The sequence below is a fragment of the Amblyomma mixtum genome, chromosome 2 (assembly GCF_055824585.1).
Source record: "Amblyomma mixtum isolate Tamu chromosome 2, ASM5582458v1, whole genome shotgun sequence".
Lineage (NCBI taxonomy): Eukaryota > Metazoa > Arthropoda > Arachnida > Ixodida > Ixodidae > Amblyomma > Amblyomma mixtum.
This window is the reverse complement of record NC_143013.1, coordinates 230,689,927-230,714,517: the sequence shown is the minus strand read 5'-3', so window position 1 is coordinate 230,714,517 and position 24,591 is coordinate 230,689,927. Positions and strand designations below refer to the sequence as shown.

The following is a 24,591-nucleotide window of genomic DNA, read 5'->3' as shown; positions in this document are numbered from 1 at the left end:
CGAGCGGGAGTTTTTGAAAATTTCCCCCGAAATGAAGGTTGCGCACACAACCTCTGTCGGGAGCAACTTTCAAAAACTCCCGCTCGAACACGGCCGCATGCATGCATAGAGTATTGCATATGACAAGTCTGCTGAATAATTAACTGGCACTTCTAGGGACGTAAAGGGTTGGTACTCAGAGGCAATCCACAATGACACCATACAAGAATAGGGGGGAAGGAGGGCGGGGAGTCGATGGAGCGCTTTGGTGGCCGTTGCTAGCCGAAAGTTGCTACCCATCTGGCAACACCAACGCTGTTGTTTGTTTTGTTTGTATTCGCGAGCGCACCAAGCACACCGTTCGTCCCGGTTGGTCGCGAAATGTGTGCCGGCGGCTGTGCGCGCTATGAGTTTCACGTTGAGTGAGGAGCGCGCGGTGACCGCCTTTGTGACAGTGAACTAGTCCACCCCTATTACTCGCAAGACGCAAAAATCGAATCCGCAATGGGGATGCTGAAGCGTTCGCACAACACTTGCCTCGTCAAAGGTTTGTCATTTGGCCGTGTCCAACTGGACTGCTGCGTACGCGCGCTGAACCGTGTCGAGAAAACTGTCGCCAGTGCCTCGTACGCGCCACTTGCCATTGAAATTGCTGCGTAATGATGGAGCGAACGAACTGTAAAGCTTTGCCGAACGCTGACCCGGAAATTCGGCGATCGTTGGCCGGGTGGCGTGAGTGAAAGTTCTCGAACTGCGCCCAGGGGCCTAACGAAGAGCTCGGCCGCGATCCGAGCGCGAGAAACTGTAATGTTGCGGCCAATAGCGGGCGTCCTTGAGTTCGTTTAAGGTAGTGTCCACTTGAGAGGTCTGCGCAGCTGGATGAACTTCACTGAACTTTGTGGACTGGCTGCCTGTTCTGCCGGCGTCGCGCGTTGACTGGGAGTGGGTTGGCACCCTTTCGGTCCGGCGTACACAAATTTGTGCATTGTCTTTTCGTAAACGCCGTTTCCCGTAGTGGTAGCATAGCATATCAACGATTTGTTACTAATTGGGGCCGGTTACTACAGAATGCATGCGGGCTGCTTTCTAGCAGAGCATAAATTCATGAAAAGTAGTCCTGCTGGCGTGTTGAACTTTGTTCAACAGCAAGCATGTTTGAGCCACGACCCCCTCTATAAACTTCCGACCTGCTCACTGACGCCACCCCTACGGCGGCGCGCGGACCTAAAAACTGTTGTGTAGGGACCGAAGTTACCGCCAGGTGTCGCCTGGACTAACCCCCACAGCAGACGATGCGATGTCGTGCGCGACGGTCCTGGCTGGTCCTGACGCACTGCAGTGCGCGTTCTTCTGTTTGTTTTTCGTGTTCCTAGCGCGTAGATTGACTGATTCATGGGGTTCAACGTCTCAAAGCAGCACTCGGGCCATGAGAAGCACCGTAGCGGAGGGTTCCGAAATACGATTGACTACCTGATCCAGTGCACGAGCGATTTTGCCGTGGGAACGCATAGGTATGAAAAACAAACAACAGTATTATACAGCGCATGGCCTGGAAAATGCAAGTCTTATATTCCTTTCCTTGCTTCATTTTGTGCAGCAACGCTTCGCTGTCTGGTGCAAAAGTAATTCGTGCATGGGTAGTCAATACATTGATCTTGAAAACCATGCAAGTTCCTGCAGCGCGAAAAAAATACAATTAGCGTACACTGTCACCCGTATAAGTCGGTTACCTTTACGACCTGCTCATTCCAGGTTCCGTAAACTTTACCTTTATCATCCTGTCCAGAAGGGAGGATAATAGAGAACGGCAGGGGCGCCCGCGTTTTATGCGTCGGGGTCTAGTAATAGCGACCTTCTAACAACGAAAGCAACACAAGTCGGCGTGCCGCTACGTGCTACAGCGACTATTCGCGCCTACAGTATCTTGAAAATGACCCCTAACAGCGTTAATTCTCGCGGTTATGGCCACTGTTTGAGCGTCGGTGGAGCTTCGCTGGCATTATAACTGCCGCGTATCTCGATCGCATCGGAGGTGCCCTGAGCTTTCATTACTGCGGCTACATAGAGCGTTAGGAGGCAAACTGGACTTCATTCAGCAACTCTTGTGAGCGCTTTTCATCCATAGGAATGTTCCAAGCTTTATGTAGCTAGTATAACCAACTTTAATACTCTATGAAACTCTTGTGCTGAAAAACTTTATTTCCGTAGGATTTTCATCTTGAAAAAGGACATGTGTTCTGGTTGACCACTTTTAGACATCCTGTTGTTTGCAATACTAGATGAACCTGGGTGGTTAATCTTGATAACCACCTATTAACATTAGATCCACCTTAAAAGCCTCTGCAGATATGAAACTCAGGAACGATATTCTGCTGCAGCGAATGCATTCCTTCTCAAAGTTAGCGGTTAAATCTCGTTATGACTGCGACAAATTTTCACGATTTTCATGCTCAGTACTAATAGACAAAAATTTGGAATTCCATGCAAGTTCCATGCTGCAAACCTTTTGCACGCAGCTGTATGTAGTAGTTTTGCACTGCACGAAATAGAGGTAAAAAGCAAGCTCACAGTTCAATCAAAGTTTTATTCCCTGAACAGATGGTACATTCTAGCACCAGTACTTGTAGTGACCATTTCTGTTCACAAGCATCACAAATGCAGGAAAATCAGTAATCCGAAACTGAAAAGTTCAGACCAGCAGAACATATTTTATTAATGTACCATCATTAACACTGCCAAGTACAACCAGTATACTACCAGTTAAAATTAGGCTGTATGACTAAGGACCTAAACGAATATATACAAGCTCCAACTACCTAGCCCCCAGCAATTTACCGACAGCCCACCAACATAACATCTGAAGCAAGTATACAGGCATCAGTTCCCCACTTCCTCTGGCAGAATAAAATCAACGCTGCTCTAGCGGCTACAACATACTGACCTAGGACGACAAATTCGCAAATGAGACCACACAGAATAATAATAGCTCCTTTAATTTTCATCGTGAATGTGAGGGAGGCACGGAGAAAAAGCTGAGAAGCAGCCTGACCAGCTCCGGCTTCCCAGAAATACACACGATCATCTCCGAATGTCACAAAAGCAAACACCTGCGGCACGCAACAACAAGCGGAGCACGCGGAGACAGCCGTGCGGAGAGCGGAGAGCAAAGCCGGCAAGGGGGTAAGTTGCAGCGCCACTGCTTGCGGCGGCAGTTTGGCGAACTAAAAAAAACTAGACAAGCAAAAGCAAATCTGGCGACAGGGGGAGCGTCAGCATGAACAGGTCGGAAGTTTATAGAGGAGGTCGTGGTTTGAGCTAACAGAAACCAGCTTGAGTGTTTTGAAAATAACGATGTTAGCTAGCTCATTATAGTCATTTTTAGCATAGAACACACAGTATTCCTGTGAGATTGGAAAAAAAAAATTACATGCACTGAATATTTAAGGCCGTACTTTTATGGCATCTGAGAGGCCTGTGCTAGTAAGATATGACAAATTGTGTGAATTAGTTCAGGCCTGCCTTAGGTGCGTTCAGTTTAACAGGCTGCCTTTGAAGTGAAATGAAAGGTTTACCTAATTAAGTATTATAGCTAAATATTCTTTGAAATGCATGCTTGAGGGTGTTGATTGCACTGTCTGTGTACTAAACAGGTTTGGAATTGATTCTCTGGCATAATACTACCTTCTGAGCTATTCAGTTTGTTTAGTGTCATCTGCCTTTTCTTGGAGCCACTTGTAAAAGGGAAAACCCATTTTTGAATGAATTTCTTGTCGCAGACATTGAACAGGCACAAGGTTTTTGAATCCTGATTAGTATCTGCGTCGTAGAGAATTATTGCGCAGGATTGACATCCTGGGTGTGTGAGGCTGTGTTAGGCAAGCTTCATCCCAACCATTTGCCAGGCGTGCACTTTAGATTGGAATGGTGTGCAGAATGTTTAAGTTTTAAATTGTTTACCTAGCAGAGGGATTTGCAGTCATTACTTGTCTCCTTTCTTCATCAAGGGTGCTATTTTACAGGTCATGTATTTTATCGGCCATTCCAAGCTAGCTAGTGTCCGATTCCAAATTTCAGTTTGGTATGTTTGAAGACAGTCGCGTCTGAACTATGTTGAGAGTGAAACCTCTATTTCATGGCAAAATCTGCAAAATTCGTTTCATAGCTGAAGCCTGACCTAAATAAATAAATGAAATAAATATTGCCTCGACTGAATTTTGAACCCATGGTGGTGCAGCAGATCAGTTTTGCTGGCCAGTGCTTGAAAGCACTATGCTACTGCCGCAGCCGATCTCGCCTTATGTTAAACTGCAACGCGCTCTTGCTCTGTGCACTGCACATTGTTGTCTCCATCAACTTCCATCTGTGGTGTGAACAGATCAGATAAGCTTCAGCGCTTAATCTGAGTCTTAATGTTGTCCCCAGATGTGCCGACAACCCAGCAAAGCAAAACCGTAAGCCAGCCAGGCTAAACACATGCTTTCGCACGATTACTCGGTGTAAATACATTAAAACCCTACCAATTTTTTTCACCGGGGGAGTGAAAGAAATGCTGTCATGAACACCATCATCGTAAGCACCATTTATTTTCCTTGATTGCTTATGCAGGCGCTATACAGTGGCTCAGTGGTTACGGCATTCGGCTGCTGGCCCGAAAGACACGGGTTCGATCCTGGGCACGGTGGCTGGATTTCGATCGAGGCAAAATTCTAGAGGCCCGTGTGCTGTGCGATGTCAGTGCACGTTAAAGAACACCAGGTGGTCGAAATTTCCAGAGCCCTTCACTATGGCGTACCTCATAGCCTGAGTCGCTTTGGGACATTAAACCCGAATAAACCAATCCTATGTAGGTCATGTTGCTGCTTAAAGAAGCATTCATGGTCAGATAATGGATGCACCTTGTTGTGGAAGGCCCTCCTAGTTAAACTCGGTGCAAATAAAAAAGAAACAGAAAGTAGCTGTGGGAATGCACTTTCATGAAATGGATGACCAGTCCCTTGAGATGAGCACATGTGGCATACAGTGTGAAGCACCCAGTGTAATGGGCCACAGAAAAGCAGGCAGAAAAAAGATTGCCATTACAGTAGTAATGAAACAGGAACAATGTATTGTACTCTGCCTTTTCAAAGTTTGCACATCGAAGAGAAGAATTATTATCACAAACAGAACACTGTGCCTTCACTGGAACCTATGTATTCAGTCACTCACCACATCACATATGGAGCCACAGCTTGAATGTTCACAGTAGTGGCTGTGTGGGGTATTTTTTTTTTCTTTTAGCATAAGTAGCATTGGCATTGCCATTGTATGCCATAACTGAGAGCTTTTGTCTTTGCCTACCGGATAAACATATCGTTGTTCAAATGGACGTTAGTCATGTGGAACATGTGAACCATGGTGTGGCCACTGTCAAATATGTATGCTATCTATGGCCGCGTGACCTAGGCTGACTCAGAGGTGGATGCAGTCTTAGCAATTAGTGGTGAGGTACAGCTATCAGGTCAAATACTTCTTCGCCACTTGTTGGACTGAGAGACCTCAGAGCTCCTTGATTATACGAATTACAAAACTTCCAATAGGGCCCATTTATTGAAGCCTAGCAGTCTGCTTGGTCTAGAACACAGAGGTTAACAGACTGTTGTAATGACCATGGGCAGTGAGATAAGCTGTGTTCAACTTACAGTCTCCAAGGCAGTTGATAAATGCAATTGCTTCTGGCAAACAGACTCAGTGAAACAGATACAGTAACAAAAATGCAGAGAGTAAACAGTCCAAGAGAAAAATTATGAGCTGAAGCAAACAGTGCATTTCAGTGTTTCTGAAGTTAATGATGATCGACTGTTGCAGTTATTACTTGGGGCTCCTAGCTGGCACCTCCATTCGCTAACCTCCGTAAAGTGGCTGCACGGGTTAGTCAGGTTTTGAAGCGGAATTTTGGAACTGGTTTGGTCAAGGAGCTTTGGAGAAGCGTGGGAGTTCTGAATTGCAAAAGTAGTGGAGGGAACAAAGCAAAGAGTGTACGGTGAACAGGGGATGACCATCGGTACTCAGTTCTCGTCAGGTGCTTGTTGACTTCTCATGTTCCTGTCTTCTTTTTGCATGACTGCTGGGGGAGATCCCTGAGCTTTACATGTCAGTGGCTCAAACAAGAACCGAGTGCCGTTTCAAAGCATTTGTCATGGCACCTGATGGCATACAGCATGGCTGTGCGATCAGTAGTCAGGCACCTTCACTCTGTCACAAGTGGTGCAATCTTCTCTTTGCAGGCCTCTTCGCATCCTTAGCTGTGACATGCCTAATTGGTCTCTACTATGGCTACAGGCTGATGGTTTCCAATGAAGCCAAGTACTCATTTGGCCGGAATGCAGGTGGGGGTGAGATGCTGTCCACTTTGGTATCAAGTCACGACACCTGGCTTAGCAGATTCTATAGCTTTAGCCAGCAGTTTTATGTCATCATCTCAGTTACTGAGCTTTTTTCATTGCCTCGAAAATGTTTTTTTTTTATTTTTTCTACTCCCATTGTTCCCTAAACCTTTAGTTGAATAAAGCAAAGGGAAAGGTGATAAAGTAACAGTAAGAACTAGATTGACATTTGTGGGAGTTGATACTGGCGTGCGTTTATGAAAACAGCACTTCGCTTAGAAATGTTTTTCTTTGTGGATTCTCAGTTGCCCTAGTTGTGCTGTGGTATTAGAAGCTAGTTACCCTTTGCTATGCTGTTGATTGGATCTTTCTTTTTTCTTCACCTAAATTTGTGTCTAAATCAAAGGGGTGTTGCCATCATGGGCGTGGTCGTGTGTGTGCACCTTTATCATTGATGCATTCAAAGTCCTCTCGTGATGCGTAACTGATGCCTTCAGTGATTAGCAATCTCTGTACTTTTGTTCAGAGAAATCTGATTAAATTGCACATGGATCACCGCTTTGGATGATCGGGCATTGTTGAATGCTGTACAATAGTTCTCAGTATTGGACCAATGCAGTTGTATAAATGTGTGAGAGTTCCTCCACAGTTTACACCTCTTTGTGAAGTCTACTTGCTGGGATAGCATTTACAAAATAACCAATCTTTATAGGCTTAAAGAAAGTGGACTGACCTAAGAAGGTTGCACCTGAGGGGACCCTGCGTTGCATAAGCATGTTAATTAGGGCCAGTTGGTGCAGCATCTTTCACAGGAGGCAGTGCAGAGGGCAGCACTAGTGCTGATATGATTTTGATGGCTGTGGCCAAACCATCTAGCACACTAAGTTTCTGCTTGACAAGAGGCTGATTCTACTATTCATGACTGGATTCCACCTCTCGAGTCGTTTTCTACGTGTAAATATAACCTCATGTTTGGCGTGCGGGATACAAGAGATCCTGGCCAGCATCTGACGCGACTACGCCATGCGGCCGGATCTCTCCTGATCCTCCTCCCTCAACTGAGGGTATGGGACAGGGGAGGTCTGGATGAGGTAGTCTCATTCTGTTGGACAATAAAGGTTTTTCACTCACTTCACTCACTCATGTTTGGCACATGATAGCCTTAGCTGCTTACATGCCATAAAACCCAATACAACACAGCTTGTAAATTAGATGGCCCTAGTGAGGGAGTGATGTTGAGTTTTATCACATCACTCATTGAAGATTATATAACATGCAGAACAGCCAGAAGGGCTAACTGGTCACATAATTAGGCATTTGATGAGCAAACTGATTAGATTGCAGTTTTCACAGGGATTCGACAAACTGATTCCGCTGCTCACTTGGGAAAGGTTATCACATGTGGTTTCAGTGGTATGATGTGATAAAACTACTGAGACACCATCGTGAAGTGCTTCATGATCAAAGAACTGTTCTCAATATCAACTTTTCCGCTGTGTGTGGTCTCCACAGGTGAGCCCCTGGTGGAATCGGACGAGGGTGGTCCCCCGGGTAGCGGCCACTCCTTTGTGAACGTGCTCCTGGTGACGTCCAACGCGGGGCTGGGTGGGGCCGTAGCGGCCATGGTGAGCGCGGCCCGCAACAGCCGGCGTCCCTCGGCCTCCCTGCGCTTCCACGTGGTGACGGACAATGCCACCCAGTTCCACCTTCACGCCTGGATGCACCAGGCACAGCTGGCCACGCTCCAGTACCAGGTGCTCACCTTCCCACAGGCACCGCTCGTCCCACCCGACCTCACCAGCACCCTGCAGGTGAGCGGGGGGGGGGGGGGAGCACCATGGGAAGCTCAGTGTGAGATGGTGCAGCCCTTTTTATTTTATTCAGGCATTTATTTGCAGACACTGCATTCTCAGCTGAGACATTTCAAGTTGGCCACAGCAATAAGCTAACAAACAAGCTGGAATACAAAAATGCACTCATTAGGTATTTATTAGAGCGTATATAACATCCAGAAAGTCCAGAAAGGCTAACTGGTCACATAATTAGGTATTTGATGAGCAAACTGATTAGCTTGCAGTCTTCGCAGGCATTCAACCAACTCATTCCACTGTTCACTTGCCAAAGGAGGAAAAGGGTGTTTAAAACAACTTGCATGTGATTTCAGCAGTATGATGTTTAAAGGGTTAGTATGCTGGGTAGTGCATGTGACCTTTTGTAAGATAGGGCTCATTCCATTCTCCAACAGTTGCTTACGTTCTCATTTTTTCTTGGGGAATTTAGACTTTTACAAACTGCTCCTTTTGTACTGCTGTGAATCTCGGAAAGAACAAACAGTTGCTCCTGGCAGATTCAAGAAGCTCCAACAAAAAAATACTTTTGAGGGCACCTTCAACAATAAAAGAAAAAAAAAATTTTTGAATGGTGGTCTTGGATTAAAGATGGTGCCACCATTCTTGCATCACCTAAATTGGTGGAGGGTGCATTGAATGCTATGGAAAGTAAAATGGTAGGTGTCACATTAACAGACCACAAGAGGGCAGAGTAGGTCAGGGAGCAAACACGGGTTAGTGACATCCTAGTCGAAATCAAGGGGAAGAAATGGGCTTGGGCAAGGCATGTATAATGCTAAGGCAAGATAACCGCTGGTCCTTATGGGCAGCGGAGTGGATTCCAAGAGAAGGCAAGCGTAGCAGGAGGCAGCAGAAAGTTAGGATGAGATAAAGAAGTCTGCGGGGACACGGTGGCTGTAGCTGGCGCGGGACAGGGTTCATTGGAGAGACATGGGAGAGGTCCTGCAGTTGGCGTGGTCAATCTGATGATGATAATGATAACTTTGAAAGCTCTCCCTTTTGTCACCTGTCAACAAGAACAAATGACACTTGAGATGACTGCGCTACTTGCTGATGTGGCTGCTGTTTAGCCTTCATATGAAAAGCAAGTAATATTATTTGTGTTTTCGCTACACCCCTATTCACATGTCCTTTCTTTTGAAGCAGGCGTGTGTTTTGTCCCGTCCATTTCCAGTCTTTCTCTTCTTTTCTTTTGGTCTTTATACGTCCTCAGCAATCAGAATGACTGGGATAGCAGTGCGTTCAGTAACAATGTTGTAAGCAAGTGTTTTATTGACGCAGTGAAAAAAATTGTCGTCAATAGCAGAGGTCAAATAGATGTTGCAGAGTAACTGGTTTCCACAGAGGGTGGGTACATGAAAATTTATTTCCAGCTCCATTTGCTTCATTAAGGGGGGACATGGGTCTTAGAACAATTTGTTTTTATTTACAGACCAAATGTAACGAAACTGCTGACTTATTAAATTTTTTCTGCTGATTTCAAATATGCAATTTGTTTATTTCTAGGCCAATTAGTTCCTGAGATATTAATATATATCATGCCATTGTCTGCTGAAACAATAGAAAAAAAATGGGCCACCAGAAATTTAATTTTAATATGTGGGTAGATACTACAATGTGTGAGGAATGCAACGCTGGAAGCAGTTTTCAATTTTTTGTCCATGTGGTCAAATGGGCTTAATAGTTAGTTTTCAAGTGAGTTAACCAGACATACAGTGCCAGAAAACACATGACACACATGAAACTAACTTTAAGCCCATTTGTCCACACAGTCAGAAAACTGAAAACTGCTTCCAGCGTTGCATTCCTCACACATTGTAGTATCTACCCACATATTAAAATTAAATTTCTGGTGGCCCATTTTTTTTCTATTGTTTCAGCAGACAATGGCATGATATATATTAATATCTCAAGAACAAATTGGCCTAGAAATAAACCAATTGCATATTTGAAATCAGCAGAAAAAACTGAATAAGTCTGTGCAGTTTCATTGCATTTGGTCCCTAAATAAAAAAAATGCTTTAAGACCCATGTCCCCCCTTAAATATTATTTTTTTAACTTGCAATCTCCCTTTTCAGTCTGCCTTTTCCATGGCAGATTGAAAGTTCATCTGTTCCACACCTGCAAGCAACTTGAAGCTTTTTGACGATGCATTGTATTCAAGGTTTCAATATTCAGTTCCCCACTTGCTTCTTGCGGCCGCGGCAGCCGAATTTCAGTGGAGGCGAAATTCTAGAGGCCCGTGTACTGTGCAATGTCAGTGCACGTTAAAGAACCCCAGGTGGTCGAAATTTCAGGAGCCCTTCACTACGGCGTCTCTCATATCCTGAGTCACTTCGGGACGTTAAACCCCAATAAACCAAAGCAAACCACTTGCTTTTCTTTGTATTTTTTTAATCGGTTAGATTTTGCATTAAGAACTTGGTGTTTGCTTTTTTAGAGCACTCAGTGTGGTGTCTGTAGTAATTTTGCTTCGGCACACGATGTTGTGGGTTTGATCCGGCTGCAGTGACTGCATTTCAGTGGTGGCAAAATTCAGAAAAGCTTGTGTACTGAGATTTCAGTGCAGTTTGGAGAATCCCATATGGTCGAAATTAAACCAGAGTCCTCTGCTTTAGCATTCTTCATAGCCAGCTTTGGGAGAAAACAGGAGCATTGACTCAACGATGAAGCGCCTTTGTTAAAAAAAAAATTGCTCCTTATATTTTTCTCTTATTTTCTTGCAGCACAGCCAACCACTTGTTTGTTTGTTTTTTGCACTGCTGAGGCAAAATTTGTCCCTATGCACATGAAAGAAAAAGGAAGAAAGAAAATGGAATTTGTAGATGTGTCAGCAAGCAATGAAAGCTGTAAAGTTGTAGCTACTCGTAATTATGTGTAAGATATGCGAGCCTAAAGATTCTCATTATCTTTAGCCTCAGGGAACCCCAGTGACTTTCTGCAGGTGCTGAAGAACCCTGTGTATCCTGACTTCCATCCCTTCCGGCCCAACATGCATGCAAAAAGGACCACGCGACGCATGGCAGCTCATCAAGAAGTGGCCAAATTCGGTTAACAATGTCTGGGTGTACAGTGGAACAGTTTGTGATTAGTCCTAAAATAAAGTAGGTAAAGGAAAGGGGGTCTTGGGGGTGGAGTTGGAGCATGCATGGATTTAGGTGAGTGGGGAACCTTGAAAAAGTCACTCCATGGGACCCCAGGGTTCCATGCAACCCAGCATGAGAGCCCCCTTGTCTGTTCTCCCCGTGTTGCAGCTGCCCCATGCCAAGCTCTACCTCAGTCGGCTGCTGCCTTCCCTGAAGGGCCCACTCGTAGTGCTGGACGATGATGTCATTGTGCAAGGTAATCAGGGCCATTTGGGCCTCTTCTGGTTCTTGGCAGCACATTGCTTACAGCCCGTGTTGCCTACCAGCACAATGTCTTACAGCTGGCCTGCTCTTTGCACCTAAGCTGCCAGTCCTGTGTGCCTGCAGCTGCTTAGCTTTGTCTCGATATAAAGTGCTTAGGTGTCGCAGTCCAACAGTATTCCACACTGTGAACTGTGGTGGTTGCAGTCATTTGTATCCAGTCAAGCAGCAGTGGCAGAACAAAAATGGAGCCTGTCATTAAGATGCCTTACATTCTGCTGTTACCAAGGGATAAAAAGTGCTTGCACAAACCAGGGGCAGCCATGCTGACTAGACGGTGTGAGTGCTAGTTATTGCTTGAGATGCATGGTGCACACTCAACTACCCACCAATCTGTTGACTCAGATTTATTTTTCTTTTTGCTGCCCTTGTGCCATTAAGATCCATCATCATCATCAGATTTGTTTTTTTGTTTTCCTGAACTATGACATTATTGTTGGTTTTGGAATGAGATAATTGATGAGCAAGACGAACCATCATAATCAATTCAAGGGGTGTTTTTTTTTTCAGCAGTGTATCTTCATCTGCTTTCACCCATATGGACTACTGCTACTAGTGTTCTTTGGATGTAGGCTCATCCTGCTGCTGCCTTCCCCTTCTGTTGCATGCCTTTGGAATAACCTTGTTGTAGTTCAGTGCCAGGGTGCGAGTATGTAGGACCTATGAAATTTATGTAAAAGGACTTTACTTTTAACCACCCTGCTTGCCTAGTACTGCAGTGGTTCCCTTGGTGTATGGCCCATGCTAGCTATTACCGTTTTGCGAAGCAGCTACGCTCAGCCGCTTCGGATCTGAGCCTGTTCTTTATACACATAGGTCGAGACAAGACCTCCCTGAGGAACACTGCTGTACTTGGTCATACTGTTAAAGGGGTTCATTGTATGCACACAATTTTTGTTACGAGAGGGTTGCATTCATCTGCAGTTGCAAGGACAGCATGATAATTTCGTGTAGTTGATTGCTTGGTTGATTAGGTTGTAAAACGCACCCGCACTTGCGTCATTAGTTATTGCAACGTGCATGCTTTTCTCTCTGAATACTAGTTGTAGTCAGTAGCAACAACCTGCTGTGTAGACCTGCACAGTAAAAGTAAAGTTGTTGACTCACACTTTCTCCACCTCTACTAATGCCATTGCTTTTGGAGGCCGTGTTCTGAAATTCGGATGATGCGATGTTTAGGAGTTTCACCAAATGTTTCCCAAATTTCTGGGATGGGCTTAGCAACACATCTCTCTTACTCGCTCTTCCTCCGTGGTCAGGTGACATAGCCGAGCTGGCCTCTCTGCCGATTCCCGAAGGCAGTGTGGGGCTCTTCTCAAGGGACTGTGATACCGTATCGAGGAGGTACAACACGGCTGGGGTGAGTGGAAGTGTCGGCTCATCGTCATCTGGCTTGTTTGTTCTTCTATTGGCACTGGTTCCTGAGAAGTGCAAACAGATGTTTATTTGTTGTTATATAAACGAAAGAAAAAAAAACATATTTTGGAACGAAGACACAAAATAAGTTTTTGTTAAGAGTAGCACAGATCACTGAGTTGGAAAAAGAAGGTCTTTTCAACAGGGAATAGCACGTGTGGGGGGCAGTTGTTGGGAGGAAGCAGTGATGTCTGTGCAGTTTGGCATGTATGTAATAGATGAGTGAAGTTTCACATCTCAACTGATAGACAAGGGCCGATGAGTATGACACGAATGATATGGGTCCTTTCTGCTCCTGTCACCTTCCCCTGTCCTTGTTCATAAGCGGTAAGATATCACGAGATGTGCACCCGTTAGCTCATTTAGCCGTATTTACTCGCATTATGATTGCACTCGTGTAATGATCGCACCCCTGAATTTTGTCATCAAAATTGTGTTTTTTTTATTCCCCGCGTAATGATTGCACCCCGAGCTTGCCGCTGAGATTTGTCGTGTGCAAAGTCTAGCTGACAGTGATCTTTCTTGCCATCTGTCAGCAAATGGCACATGCAAATGACCATCTTGTTCTGTCAGCCACCATTTTTGTTTTGATGTCCCATACTGTTACAGCGGCAGCCACCTCTTGGTTGACCTGCCATCATCCCGCAGCAAACGTGTTTGGACGCATCTTGATAAAAATGCGCATTCGCCGCTTTGCAAGTCAGCGGTGCGCTTTGTGGCCTGGCCTGCTACTTGTTTGCGTTTTCGGCGGTCAAAAATTATTTTTGGAACATTTACCCTGTGTAGATCACACCGCTAAATTTGCGTCAATTTTTTGGGAAAAAAAAAGTGCAATCATTATGCGAGTAAATATGGTAAATACGATATTAGGGGCTTGATAATGTGAACATTGTTGTGGTGAGCCATACGTAAGGCCCCTAGCTTCCTGCGATTACCGCGAAAAATTGCGGATTAAAGCATTTTTTGCAGAATTGGTATGTTTTCAGCCACATCCTCTTTTTTTTGATGCCATTCATGTTACAGGCATCAGTAGGAATTCCAGTATGATGAAAAAATAACTAATTTACCTTATTTGCACAAATGTGCTGGGGGGATGGGGAGTTGTATTTTGGGTTCCAATACATAAGGCAAGATGCATTATGAAGCATTATTCGACCTCTCTCGCGGAATTTCATGGAATCTTTGTTCTCACTTGAGAGAAGAAACAATAGCGCCTACACAGACGAATGCAAAGCAAGAACGACGCAGGACAAGTGCTTGTGAGGGTAACAAAGGCATCAGTTCTAGAAGAAGATGCTGTGATGCATACTAAAGGGCCCTGTGTCAAGGGCCAGCGCACCTGCCAACTTGGCCCTGTCAGTCAGCACTCAGCCATGTCAAACGACCTTGTGACATCATCACTGTCTCAATCAATCAGCTAAATTTGTGATTAACCACGCCGAGTTTTTTCCATTGTAAGGCTTCTAATCCTCTCCTTGATTCAAACTCTTCATGATTCAAACAAATTTTCATTCCCTCTTGGCCTCAAACTATCGAGTCTACTGTAGTTGCTGTGTCGTCATCATCATCATCATCGTCAGCCTGGCTACGCCCACTGCAGGGCAAAGGCCTCTCCCATGTCTCTCCAATTAACCCTGTCCTCTGCTAGTTGCAGCCACTGTATTCCCGCAAACTGCTTAATCTCATCCGCCCACCTAACTTTCTGCCGCCCCCTGCTACGTTTGCTTTAGAAATCCACTTCGTTACCCTTAAGGACCAGCGGTTATCTTGCCTTTGCATTACGTGCCCTGCCCAAGCCCACTTCTTCCTCTTGATTTCAACTAGGATATCATTAACCTGCATTTGTTCCCTCACCCACTCTGCCCGCTTCTGATCTCTTAACGTTACACCTATCATTTTTCTTTCCATAGCTCGCTGCGTTGTCCTTAACTTAAGGGTGCCTCATAGCTTCCACGTGGAGTACAGTGGATTGAGAAACTGTGGGCAGTCCAGCTCACACTGTGTTTAGCTAAAGGTGTTTGACAGTTTCTCATTCTTCCTGTTGTGCAGAGCCGCTACACCCAGCTGCTGGACCTGAGCCAGCCATCGCTGCGTGACCTGGGCCTGCCGCCCAACGAGTGCCTGCTCAACCTGGGCGTCTTTGTGGTGCGCATGGCGGAGTGGGTGCGCCACAACGTCACCGAGACCGCCGAGGGCTGGCTGCGACTGAATCTCAAGTAATGCACTCCGTGTGTGAGCCTGCCAGGCTGTGACTGTGCATGTGCATTCTTGGTTAGAGCATAGCACCAGCGCTGTGTAAACCATTTGACTGGCATTGACACACACAAAGGCCTCAAAATTACCCCACTGTGTTTCAAGAGGGGACCCGAATTCCAAAATTTGCCAGTTCAAGGGCAGAGCAATCTGTGCTTAGGTATTCATTTTTTATGAACCACTAGTAGGTGTAGTACCTCCTATAGATTGTGACAGTTCAGATGGGCTAATAACTAGATTATCAGTTCACTGTTGTTCTCTTTTTGGTTTGTTTTCGTTATATACAAACAAGCTGTAGAACTGCCTGCCCACGATCAAAAAGAAATGACGCTTCCGGAGTGCTGTGCTATGCATAGTGCTCCTGAAATGTTCCTTCTTTTTTTTTTTTTATAACCATGGGCAAATGACCTTAACTTTATAACCATGATTCCTGACCAGACAGTACGCTGTCAAATCATCAGTTTCCGTTGAACTGCTGTTACTGCCTTATTTTGTCTGTGGCTTTTTGCTGTGTGAGCAGCCCTGCTTCCACTGTGCTGCAGTGCTGCAGAGGGCTTTTAGAGTTAAAAGTATATATATATATATATAATATATTGCAGTCTGCTCGTATTGCCATTGAGCTGAAACTTGGAAGCTTACGAGAAGTTTAGGAAAGGGGCTAAGCATAGCCCAGCTAGCAATGGTAAGGAAATGATAGTTGTTGCATTAAGAAGCAGTAAGGACGCAGTTTGGATTAGAAAACGGAGGTGAGCTGACAGTTTTTGTTCTCAGTAAAATAGGAAGTGACGTAATGGTGCAATGCGTGGACCAGATTGGTCTCTGCATTTTCAGTGCCATCGTACAATAGTTTCTCAGTGATACGAATCTCATACTCCTCCTATCAACCAAAACTAACTAAATCCGTATCCAGAAGCACTGGAAATGCATTTACTCAGATCTGTTTACGGCTGACAGGATTATTTATGGTCGAGCGCCACTGCTCTGGTACGTACCACACACGAATGGCAATCACGGCGTCGGTGATGTACGGGCTGCGTGCCATCGCTCACTCGTGACGTCAGCGTTTGCGGGCTGTGTGCAACCGATCACTGCTTGCAGTATGTACTGCACGATTGGCGATCGCCACATCATTGACATGTGGGCAGTGCTGTAGTTGACTGTGGCCAGGGAATTTCACAAATTCATATGAACCATGATCATACCGTCGAGATTCTGCACTAGTTCACTTTGATGTTCTCTCAGAGTCATAGCAGTGTAGATAACAAGGGAAGGGATGCATAATAGAAGATGGCAGGGAATCAAGCGAGAGTGATGAGGCCAGGAGGTTTGTTGTCTGGATTAGCACAGCTGAAGCTGGTTCAAAACATGGCTAACTGGGGTCACTGGAAGAGCCCTTTGCCCAGCGCACTTGTCTTGGCTGATGACAGTGAGTGGGACTGGGGTTAGGAGTGCTTTTTCCCCATATGAGAGGTTGGTTTGAAGAACACCTCTTGTGATCTAGCGTGTTTTGCTGCATTCCTCTTTTTCTTGGACATTCGGATGTGAAAATGAAAGGAAGACCTACCACGACTTATTGCAGCTCGTCTGTGTATAAATGGGCTTGTAAAAAGAAATTTTGGCTTTCAATTCAAAGATGGCATGCACATGAAAAAAAGAAAAGTTGAGAACTGGGCCCTACTTACAGAAATCGAGCACATACCTAGCAAGTGTGGTGATATCAGCCAGCTGTTGGAAAAGGGTGGGTGCATGGATTGGCTCTGCTCTGTTGTTTGTTTAGACCTTTGTAGTGGTGCATTTTCATCCTTGCTTCTGCCCTGACGTTTCGCTGCCCTGTCTGTGTCCTCCAGGGAGAAGATTTTCAAGCAGGAAGGACCGCTGGGTCCCCTGCTGCTGGCGCTTCACAACAGGACAGACATCCTCGACCACGAGTGGCATGTCCGGAACCTGGGTGGGTGGCTGCACTTCCACTTGTCTTGCTGGCTGCACTGTGCAGTGTCACTGATGCATATGCCAAGAGCCAGGATGGGCACCTGTCCTGTCCCTTAGTATTCACGCGTTGGCGTTAAAGGCCCCGTTGTCCAGAAAATCCGGTGTCGGCATTGCGAGTGAAAGAAAAATCACGAGCATGACTGGCAGGTGGTCACCAGAGAGCAGAAAGTTGGGCAAGTTGGTTGATATGCATACTGAAAAAATTGCGCAGAAAAAACGAGGACAAAGCAAAGACAAGACCAGGACGAGCGCTAGCGCTCGTCCTGGTCTTGTCTTTGCTTTGTCCTCGTTTTTTCTGCGCAATTTTTTCAGTATGGTCACCAGAGAGCAGCCTACGAGCCAGGTGGGCCTCCCAGGTCACGTGACCTTGCAGCGTCATCACAACCTGCTTATCGGATAGTGACTGCTTTCAGTGGCAGGTGGCATTTAAATTAATTATTGGTTTCGCGGAAGAGCAACCTGCACCGCACAAGGCCCACCACTGCGAGCACCTGCCATCACAGGGACGTGGCGCATTGCTTAACTGTTGCACCAATGCCTCAGGAGGGGTATGAGGACTCTCAGGGTTGTATGAATGTAAAGTAGAGGATGATTTTCTACGTATATGGGAATTAACCAATGCGCTATCGCATCATACCCTTAAGGCATAGCTTAAGTATCCCCTCTATTTTTTTTTCTCTTCATTTTTATGCCAGTTATCATAACTGCGTCACATAATGACCAGGTAGTGCAAATTGTTTTTCTGCTTGTTTTCTTTGAATATTGATGTAGCACCATGCAGTCTCGAGTAATGCGTGGAACTCTTGTCATCGCCTCTGCGGAGCTGTGGAGCCTCAGAGCTGTATAAGTACATTACTGCGCAGCTTGACAGCAAGCCCTACTGGCCAGACAATTCTGACAAAGGGTGTATACACTCACGCTGGTGACATGGAGTTCATTTTAGACCTCAAAGCGATTGGATTCCTTTATTCTCAAACCTCTTTGTTCTGCTATTCGGTGGCGTAAATGAACTAGTGCCCGTTGTGCAATTTTGCTATTTCAGTGTAAGTGCTGGGCAGCTCAAAATAGTCCTTACCCTTGACAAAAATATTCTGTGCTTATGTGAGGTGAAGGTGGAATAAAACATTGAGTATGTCTCTGAGACGTCTCTGAGATGTCTCTGAGATAATATTTTGGAGAAATGCACTCATTTCTGCTAACAAGGCAAGCTTGTGGTTTGGCATAGTTCTTGAATCACGAAATCTGTGTGGTATCCTGAAACGGCATGTAGACAGGTATACCAGGTGTCCCAGCTAAATGTAACCAAGCTTTCAAAAAACACGGGGTGTCCTAGCCGTCTGAAACCAAATGAGGGTTGTTTAGAGTCGCGTGACCTAGTCTGCAGTATTTTTTTTTTCTTCAAGGTTGACAAACTTAATTATAGCTAACTTTTTAATTATTGACTTGAGGAACAAACTGTCAATGGTAAAGTTGTACATCGTTTTGAGAAACAGCTTACTGAGACATTTGCAGCAAAGTAATAGTTACGTAAAGTAGTTTTTTACCGGCCTTTAACTATAACCCGCACAACAAGAAAAAGCTTTCACATGACAACTGCGCCACTTCAACGTCCCTAGACACGCCTTAAAGAATAAAATCCGTTTTTTTCTGAAGTCCTCTCCTCGATGAGACTCTGGGTGCACACTGGGGCAGAGAAGTGAGCGAGCAGCTGGTCACGTGACAACTTTCTTTTAAGGCCAATAAATGAAGCTACGTAAATCGTAACTTGATGAAAACAGCACTACTAACGGTTTTTCAAGGTGTTCTAAAACTTTTGCATTGACATTTTCTTCCTGAAGTCAATAATTAAAAAGTTAGCTAATTAAACTTAACTAATTAATAAACTTTGAAGAGCAAAAAAATACTCAGGACTAGGCCACGCGACTATGAACAACCCTGAGTTGGTTTCACTGGACTAGGACACTTCGCCTTTTTTAAAAGTTTGGTTACCTTTAGCTGGGACGCCCGTTAGAATCTGTTAATGACAGCTCCTATTTGATCTGGAGTGTTCATCCTTCTTTGATTATAGATTCATGGGGTAGGCTGAATTAGTGTCTCCTGCTTGATTCACTCAGTCTCATGAATTGAGTGAATCAAGTCTGACATGCAGCAAAATCTTGCCATAACCATCATTTTGGATTTGCTTTTGTGGAAATCTGCTAGTGTGCCTACTAGCAAGAAGTCCGATCTACACTCCGAATGTTTTCCTTGAACGTTTTCAGAACACACCTCGCATTATATTCAAAACCAAAGTAAGAATATGACGCGTTTTTTTTTTTAATTTCGCGCTGCTCAAAATAGCTGCAGCAAGCTTTACCATCAGACGCCTGAGCTGCTAGGGCAAGCCAACTTCAGGACAGCCTCGTGGGTGAGCAAAGAAGAGGGTGGGCGTGAACTTGGAAAGGAGGCAGCGCGGTCCCACTGAGAACGAGAAAGCACCAGAAAAGTTGAGTGGAGTATCGAAAAGAATGGCAAACGTAAAAAGGACTGGGCAGCACTTAACAAGAAGCGGCAGTAGCACAACTAGGGTTAAGGTAGCACAATGGTGATGGTGGCCGCTGCTGCGTGGGAGTTTGCGTGAGCTAGCACGTCGGAGGCTTTGTTGCGCTCGATGGTGTCGTGTACATTTCGAAAGTGTTTCCTCTCAAATAATATTGACATATTTGTTGTTTCCATATTTTTTGTACCATCTTCGTTTTTTTTTTTTCTAAGTTCTCAACTGTAGTTGGCTGAACAGGCTGAAATCATTTTATAATCGTGATAACCATATACAGGGTGTTTCACCTAAGACTTTCTGCAATTTTTAAAAATAAGCTATTTGAATTAGATGCGCGCTTTTTCTGGCATAGCATTGTCAGTGGTGTAGTGCATCATAATGCAGCTAAGATGTGCTAACTAGAAGGCTTGTTAACCAATATTTAATAGTTAACTTTTAAACTATTACCGTTGGGCTCCTTAATTATTGAGAGGCACGTAGCCCATCGTAAGTAATGTCCATATCCGTTTTTAGAATTTCGAGAACGCGATTATCGTCGGCGCTGTGGCCCAACAAATTTTGGCTATTTCGACGAGTTAGGTTCACTGGAGAGGTTACTTTGCCTGCAAGCTTCTCAAACCGCATGTATTTTGGCGCGATGTAGGCGAAATTTGTTGGGCCACAGCGCCGAGGATAATCGCGTTCTCGAAATTCTAAAAACGTATATGGGGATTACTTACGGTGGGCTGCATGCCTCTCAATAATTAAGGAGCCCAACGGTAATAGTTTAAAAGTTAACTATTAAATATTGGTTAACAAGCCTGCTAGTTAGCACGTCATAGCTGAATTATGATGTACTACTACACCACTGACAATGCTATGCCAGAAAAAGCGCGCATCTAATTCAAATAGCTTATTTTTAAAAATTGCAGAAAGTCTTAGGTGAAACACCCTGTATAATTTTGCGAGGTCTCAAACTCCCCATTGCGTTATATTCCTGGTCACGTTATTTACACGTAAACACGGTGGTTTCGTAACAGCATGTGTCTGACGTGGCATTTTTTTGGTGACGCAGGAGTGACCCCGGGCAGCCAGTACTCCCGCATCTTTGTGACCAGTGCCGCCAAGCTGCTGCAGTGGTCGGGCCGGTTCAAGCCGTGGAACTCCCGCTCTCCGTACGCCGACATCTGGCTCCGGTACTTTGTGCCGGACCCCACGGGCCGCTTCCGGCCAGCCTCCAGGGGAGCCTCACCGGCGGCGGCAGCAGGACAGCGCTCGCCAAGGCCATCCGCTGGGTCCGGTCCGCGCCACGAAAACTCGGTCTGAGGACCCTTGTTTGGGATGTGTGTTGTGAGTGCACTGACCTCACTTTGGGATGACCTGCGTCTTTGTCGATCAGTCTCGGCGACAGTTCAGTCCAGAGTGGGGCAGGTCTTTGCGCAGAGACTTCGCATGGGCCTGACTGGCTGAGTGGCACACCGTGTTTGTTTGTGCGAAGTGAGTAGCTGGAGAAAGTGAATTGGAGGTGAGAGGGTTGCGAACTGAGGACCACCTCTTGTTTGATTGTTCAGGCTCAGTTGTGTAGATTAGTGCAGCATGAATGACATGGCAGCCGTAGCAGTACAGAGTGTGGAAAAATGGAGTCTCAAGTGGAGGTATGCATGTTCAGTTTACCGAGAATCTCAGAATGAAAGGTGTTGCCATTGGGAACTTTAGTTTATGGAGAAGAGTATTGCAGAATCCGTGATTCGGGTGCTGAGGTTGCGAAGCAGCTGAATGGGTTGTGGAGTGTACGTGGGCACGCGTACAGTTTCGATAGCTGTGGAGTGTCAAAACAAGACACTGAGCTAAGGGTGGGAGGCATTGCGTTGTGCACTGTGGATCCCATGCTGTCCTTGTTTTGTACCTTTTAGCGCCTTTTATTTTGCATTTTGGAACTTCAGTGTGGGGCTGTCGGATCGCAGACAGCAGCATGTGAAAACTAGGTGCAAGAAGAGTTGACACTTTGTCGGAGATGTTGCTGGTCTGCTGCTTGGCGGTGCAGGAATTCGAAGCTGCTTTTCCGAGATTCATTCTTGAGGTTGTTTCTGAATGTAATAGCATTTATGGTCAAAATTCGAGCACTTTTAGCGCCGGGTTGTCGTTGAGCAGGAGACCAGGAGGGGAGGGAAAGATCGCACGTGGGAACACCTACCATCAGTGGCGCCGGTGAGAGTGATGTTTGAAGAGACCAGTCGAAAGGGCCAGGTGTAGTGGGGCAGAGTGACGTCAAAGGCGGCTATGGGATGCATGCTGCAAGGGTGTACTTTGCGAAAAGTGAAGTCGCCATGCTGCAGTCGTTTCCACGTTTTGAAAAAGAATGCCAATTAAATGCAGCGACTTTTATTGGCAGATGTGCTGCTTAAGCGCTAGCAGTTCTTAGACAATGAAGTTCTCATCCAGCACCAGAAGTGTGACAAGCTGCAGGAACACGGGTATAACGCTGAGAATACAGAACGATGCGAGTTGCGTGAGGTGAAACATGACGTGATGGCTGGCAAAACGGATGCAGGCCACCTTTGGTAGACCAAAGTGTTCGGGCAAGACCTCCTTGGGTTTTCTAGGGTAGAATTCAGACATGGCAGTGATTGTCATCAAAACGCACATGAGCGCAGCCAAACAGTCGCGACTGGAAGCTGTACGGCCTTCTCAAATCTCTGTAGTTGAAGCAATATTGTAGCTGCTTGGCTGTGGTCAGTTGGGGTGTTGATGATTACTGCCACTATTCCTTGCCTGAAGACAAGCATAGGTTGTGGATTTTCTGCTGCAGCTGTTGCACAATAAGGGTTGTGAAGCATGTTTATGACATGCCTTGGTGCACTGGGATGTTGCATTTCAATTTTACCGTACTGTAGGCCTTGCAGTGAGCGCCTGATCCTGTAAGCGCTGTCGCATTTTGACAGAAATGGGGAGAACTTTCTTGGCAGCATTTTTTAGAGCAGTGGGAACATGTGGGCAACGTAAACTGCACTTTTACACTTGATGCACTTTTTGCTACTCAATACTACATGCATGATCCAGGATAGAAATCGAGATTTTAGCCACGTGCAAGGGCCTCGTGTGTTCTCCTCTAAGGCGTCTTTAGGGCAATCTGCATGGTTTGCTTTCTGCATGTTTAGGTGCGTTAGTTTATAACCAGTGGATAAACGGTTGAAAATGTCTGCCTGGAACTGCTCATGGTATAGCTTTTAGTGTAATTTATTTTACATGCACATATCAGCTGCTTGGAATTTGTGCACGCTGCAGAGCGTTAGTTCATTTTTTGACGCACAAAAGTCGGTTGAATTTGTCTGCAAGTAGCTTTTGTGCAACACGCACGGCTGTGTACGCAACTTTGAGGGAATTGATAGCACCTCTTTTCTTTCTTTTCTTGCCATGTCTTTTTTTTTTTTTTGTGGCCAGTCAGGAAGTTGGGATGTTACGACATTAAATCAAAGCAGATGGGCAGTTCAGAAGTTGATGCTGCTTTGCAGAGAATCAGTTTCTTCCTATCATGTAAACTGAGCAAGCATACCTTCACACACAACACCAACTGCGGTGGCTAACTTTTTACACGACACGAAAACTGCACACTGGGGCAATTTGTTTTTTAGCTTTTTTGCATCACCAATGGTAACATTTTACAAAAGCAGTCTCCCTGTCACTACTTTTGCTCTCATCTTTTTCTCCAGATTACTGAGATTATTTGGGTGGTTATGCAAGGCAGTGAACTTCATGTCCGCGCACTTTTCACTGTTTCCCTTGGTTGTGATGATCTCTGAGATTGTCTGCTTTGATGTCTCCAGTTTGCACCAATCAGACTTTTTACATCTGTTGAGAACAAAAAGAATCCTCAGAAATTTTTGTTTGTGTGCTGTTTTGGACTGAAGAATAATGCATTCAAATTCAACTCGCAAGCACTTTTTTGTCATGTGCTGTTTGCCAGGTCTAGTTTATTTTGCTGTCTGTTGTAATCGTGCACTATTGTACTGCTACAGTGAAAGCTCGTTAATTCAAAACTCGATAATTCGAATTTTCGGATAATTCGAACAACACTACTTGGTCCGGCCAAGCTCCATAGAGATCTGTGTATAAAAAAGCCCGTTAGTTCGAAAGCGAGTCGGTTCCGTTACGGATAATTCGAACTACGCGCCACCGCGTCTGGGCGGCTTGGCACACAGCATGTGGCCAAAAAAAAAGCACCTCCTCCGCATAGTTAGAGGCTGCGTACGTCCTAAACGGGGGCAGAAGATGGAACTAGATAAAACCTTGGAAGAGTGGGTAAAGCTTAAATGGCGCCATCACTGGCGCGGTGGCCTGCGGCACCGGAGGGAAGGGGTGGCGACCGCGCTGGCGGCTGCCTACCCTCTTTTCCGCGCAACCTCCGCAACTCGCAACTAAATGCTCGTTAATTCGAGCCCTGTTAATTCAAAAATACGGATAAGCACTGTCAGCGCGGTCCCAGCCAACGCCCATGAAGGCTATGACTTCGGACGGGCGCTACAAATTACGTGCGAAAAACTTTTTTTTTCTTTGCGAGTGTCGTCCATGCTTCCACCCATCGATCGGTCGCCAATGGAAGCACGCGCTCAGCCGCGAAGACGACGCCGGCACAAGCGCTGGCACTCTGCCAAAGTTCGCTTCCCCCTTGATGGAGCTAACGTCAAAAGTGATGTTATCGCTGCGCAGCATCTTGGCGCGCCGCCAAGAAATGCGTCGGAGAAAGGGGGGGGGGGGGCATGACGGTCTGAAAACGAGGCTTGCGCAACCGAACAAGCGCTGGCACTCTGCCAAAGTTCGC

The 24,591-nt window shown here is 45.6% G+C and overlaps 1 protein-coding gene across 1 annotated transcript; it reads left to right on the top strand.

The window, feature by feature from the left end:
- Positions 1 to 327: 327 nt before the first annotated feature.
- Positions 328 to 24,591, top strand: LOC149362919 (glycosyltransferase 8 domain-containing protein 1-like). The gene is made up of 8 exons (XM_089573310.1): positions 328 to 526; positions 6,243 to 6,344; positions 7,854 to 8,152; positions 11,447 to 11,534; positions 12,859 to 12,959; positions 15,065 to 15,231; positions 17,116 to 17,216; positions 20,848 to 24,591. Exons 1-8 carry the CDS (start codon positions 484 to 486, stop codon positions 21,096 to 21,098), a joined length of 1,152 nt encoding a protein of 383 aa, XP_089429436.1. The 5' UTR covers positions 328 to 483; the 3' UTR covers positions 21,099 to 24,591.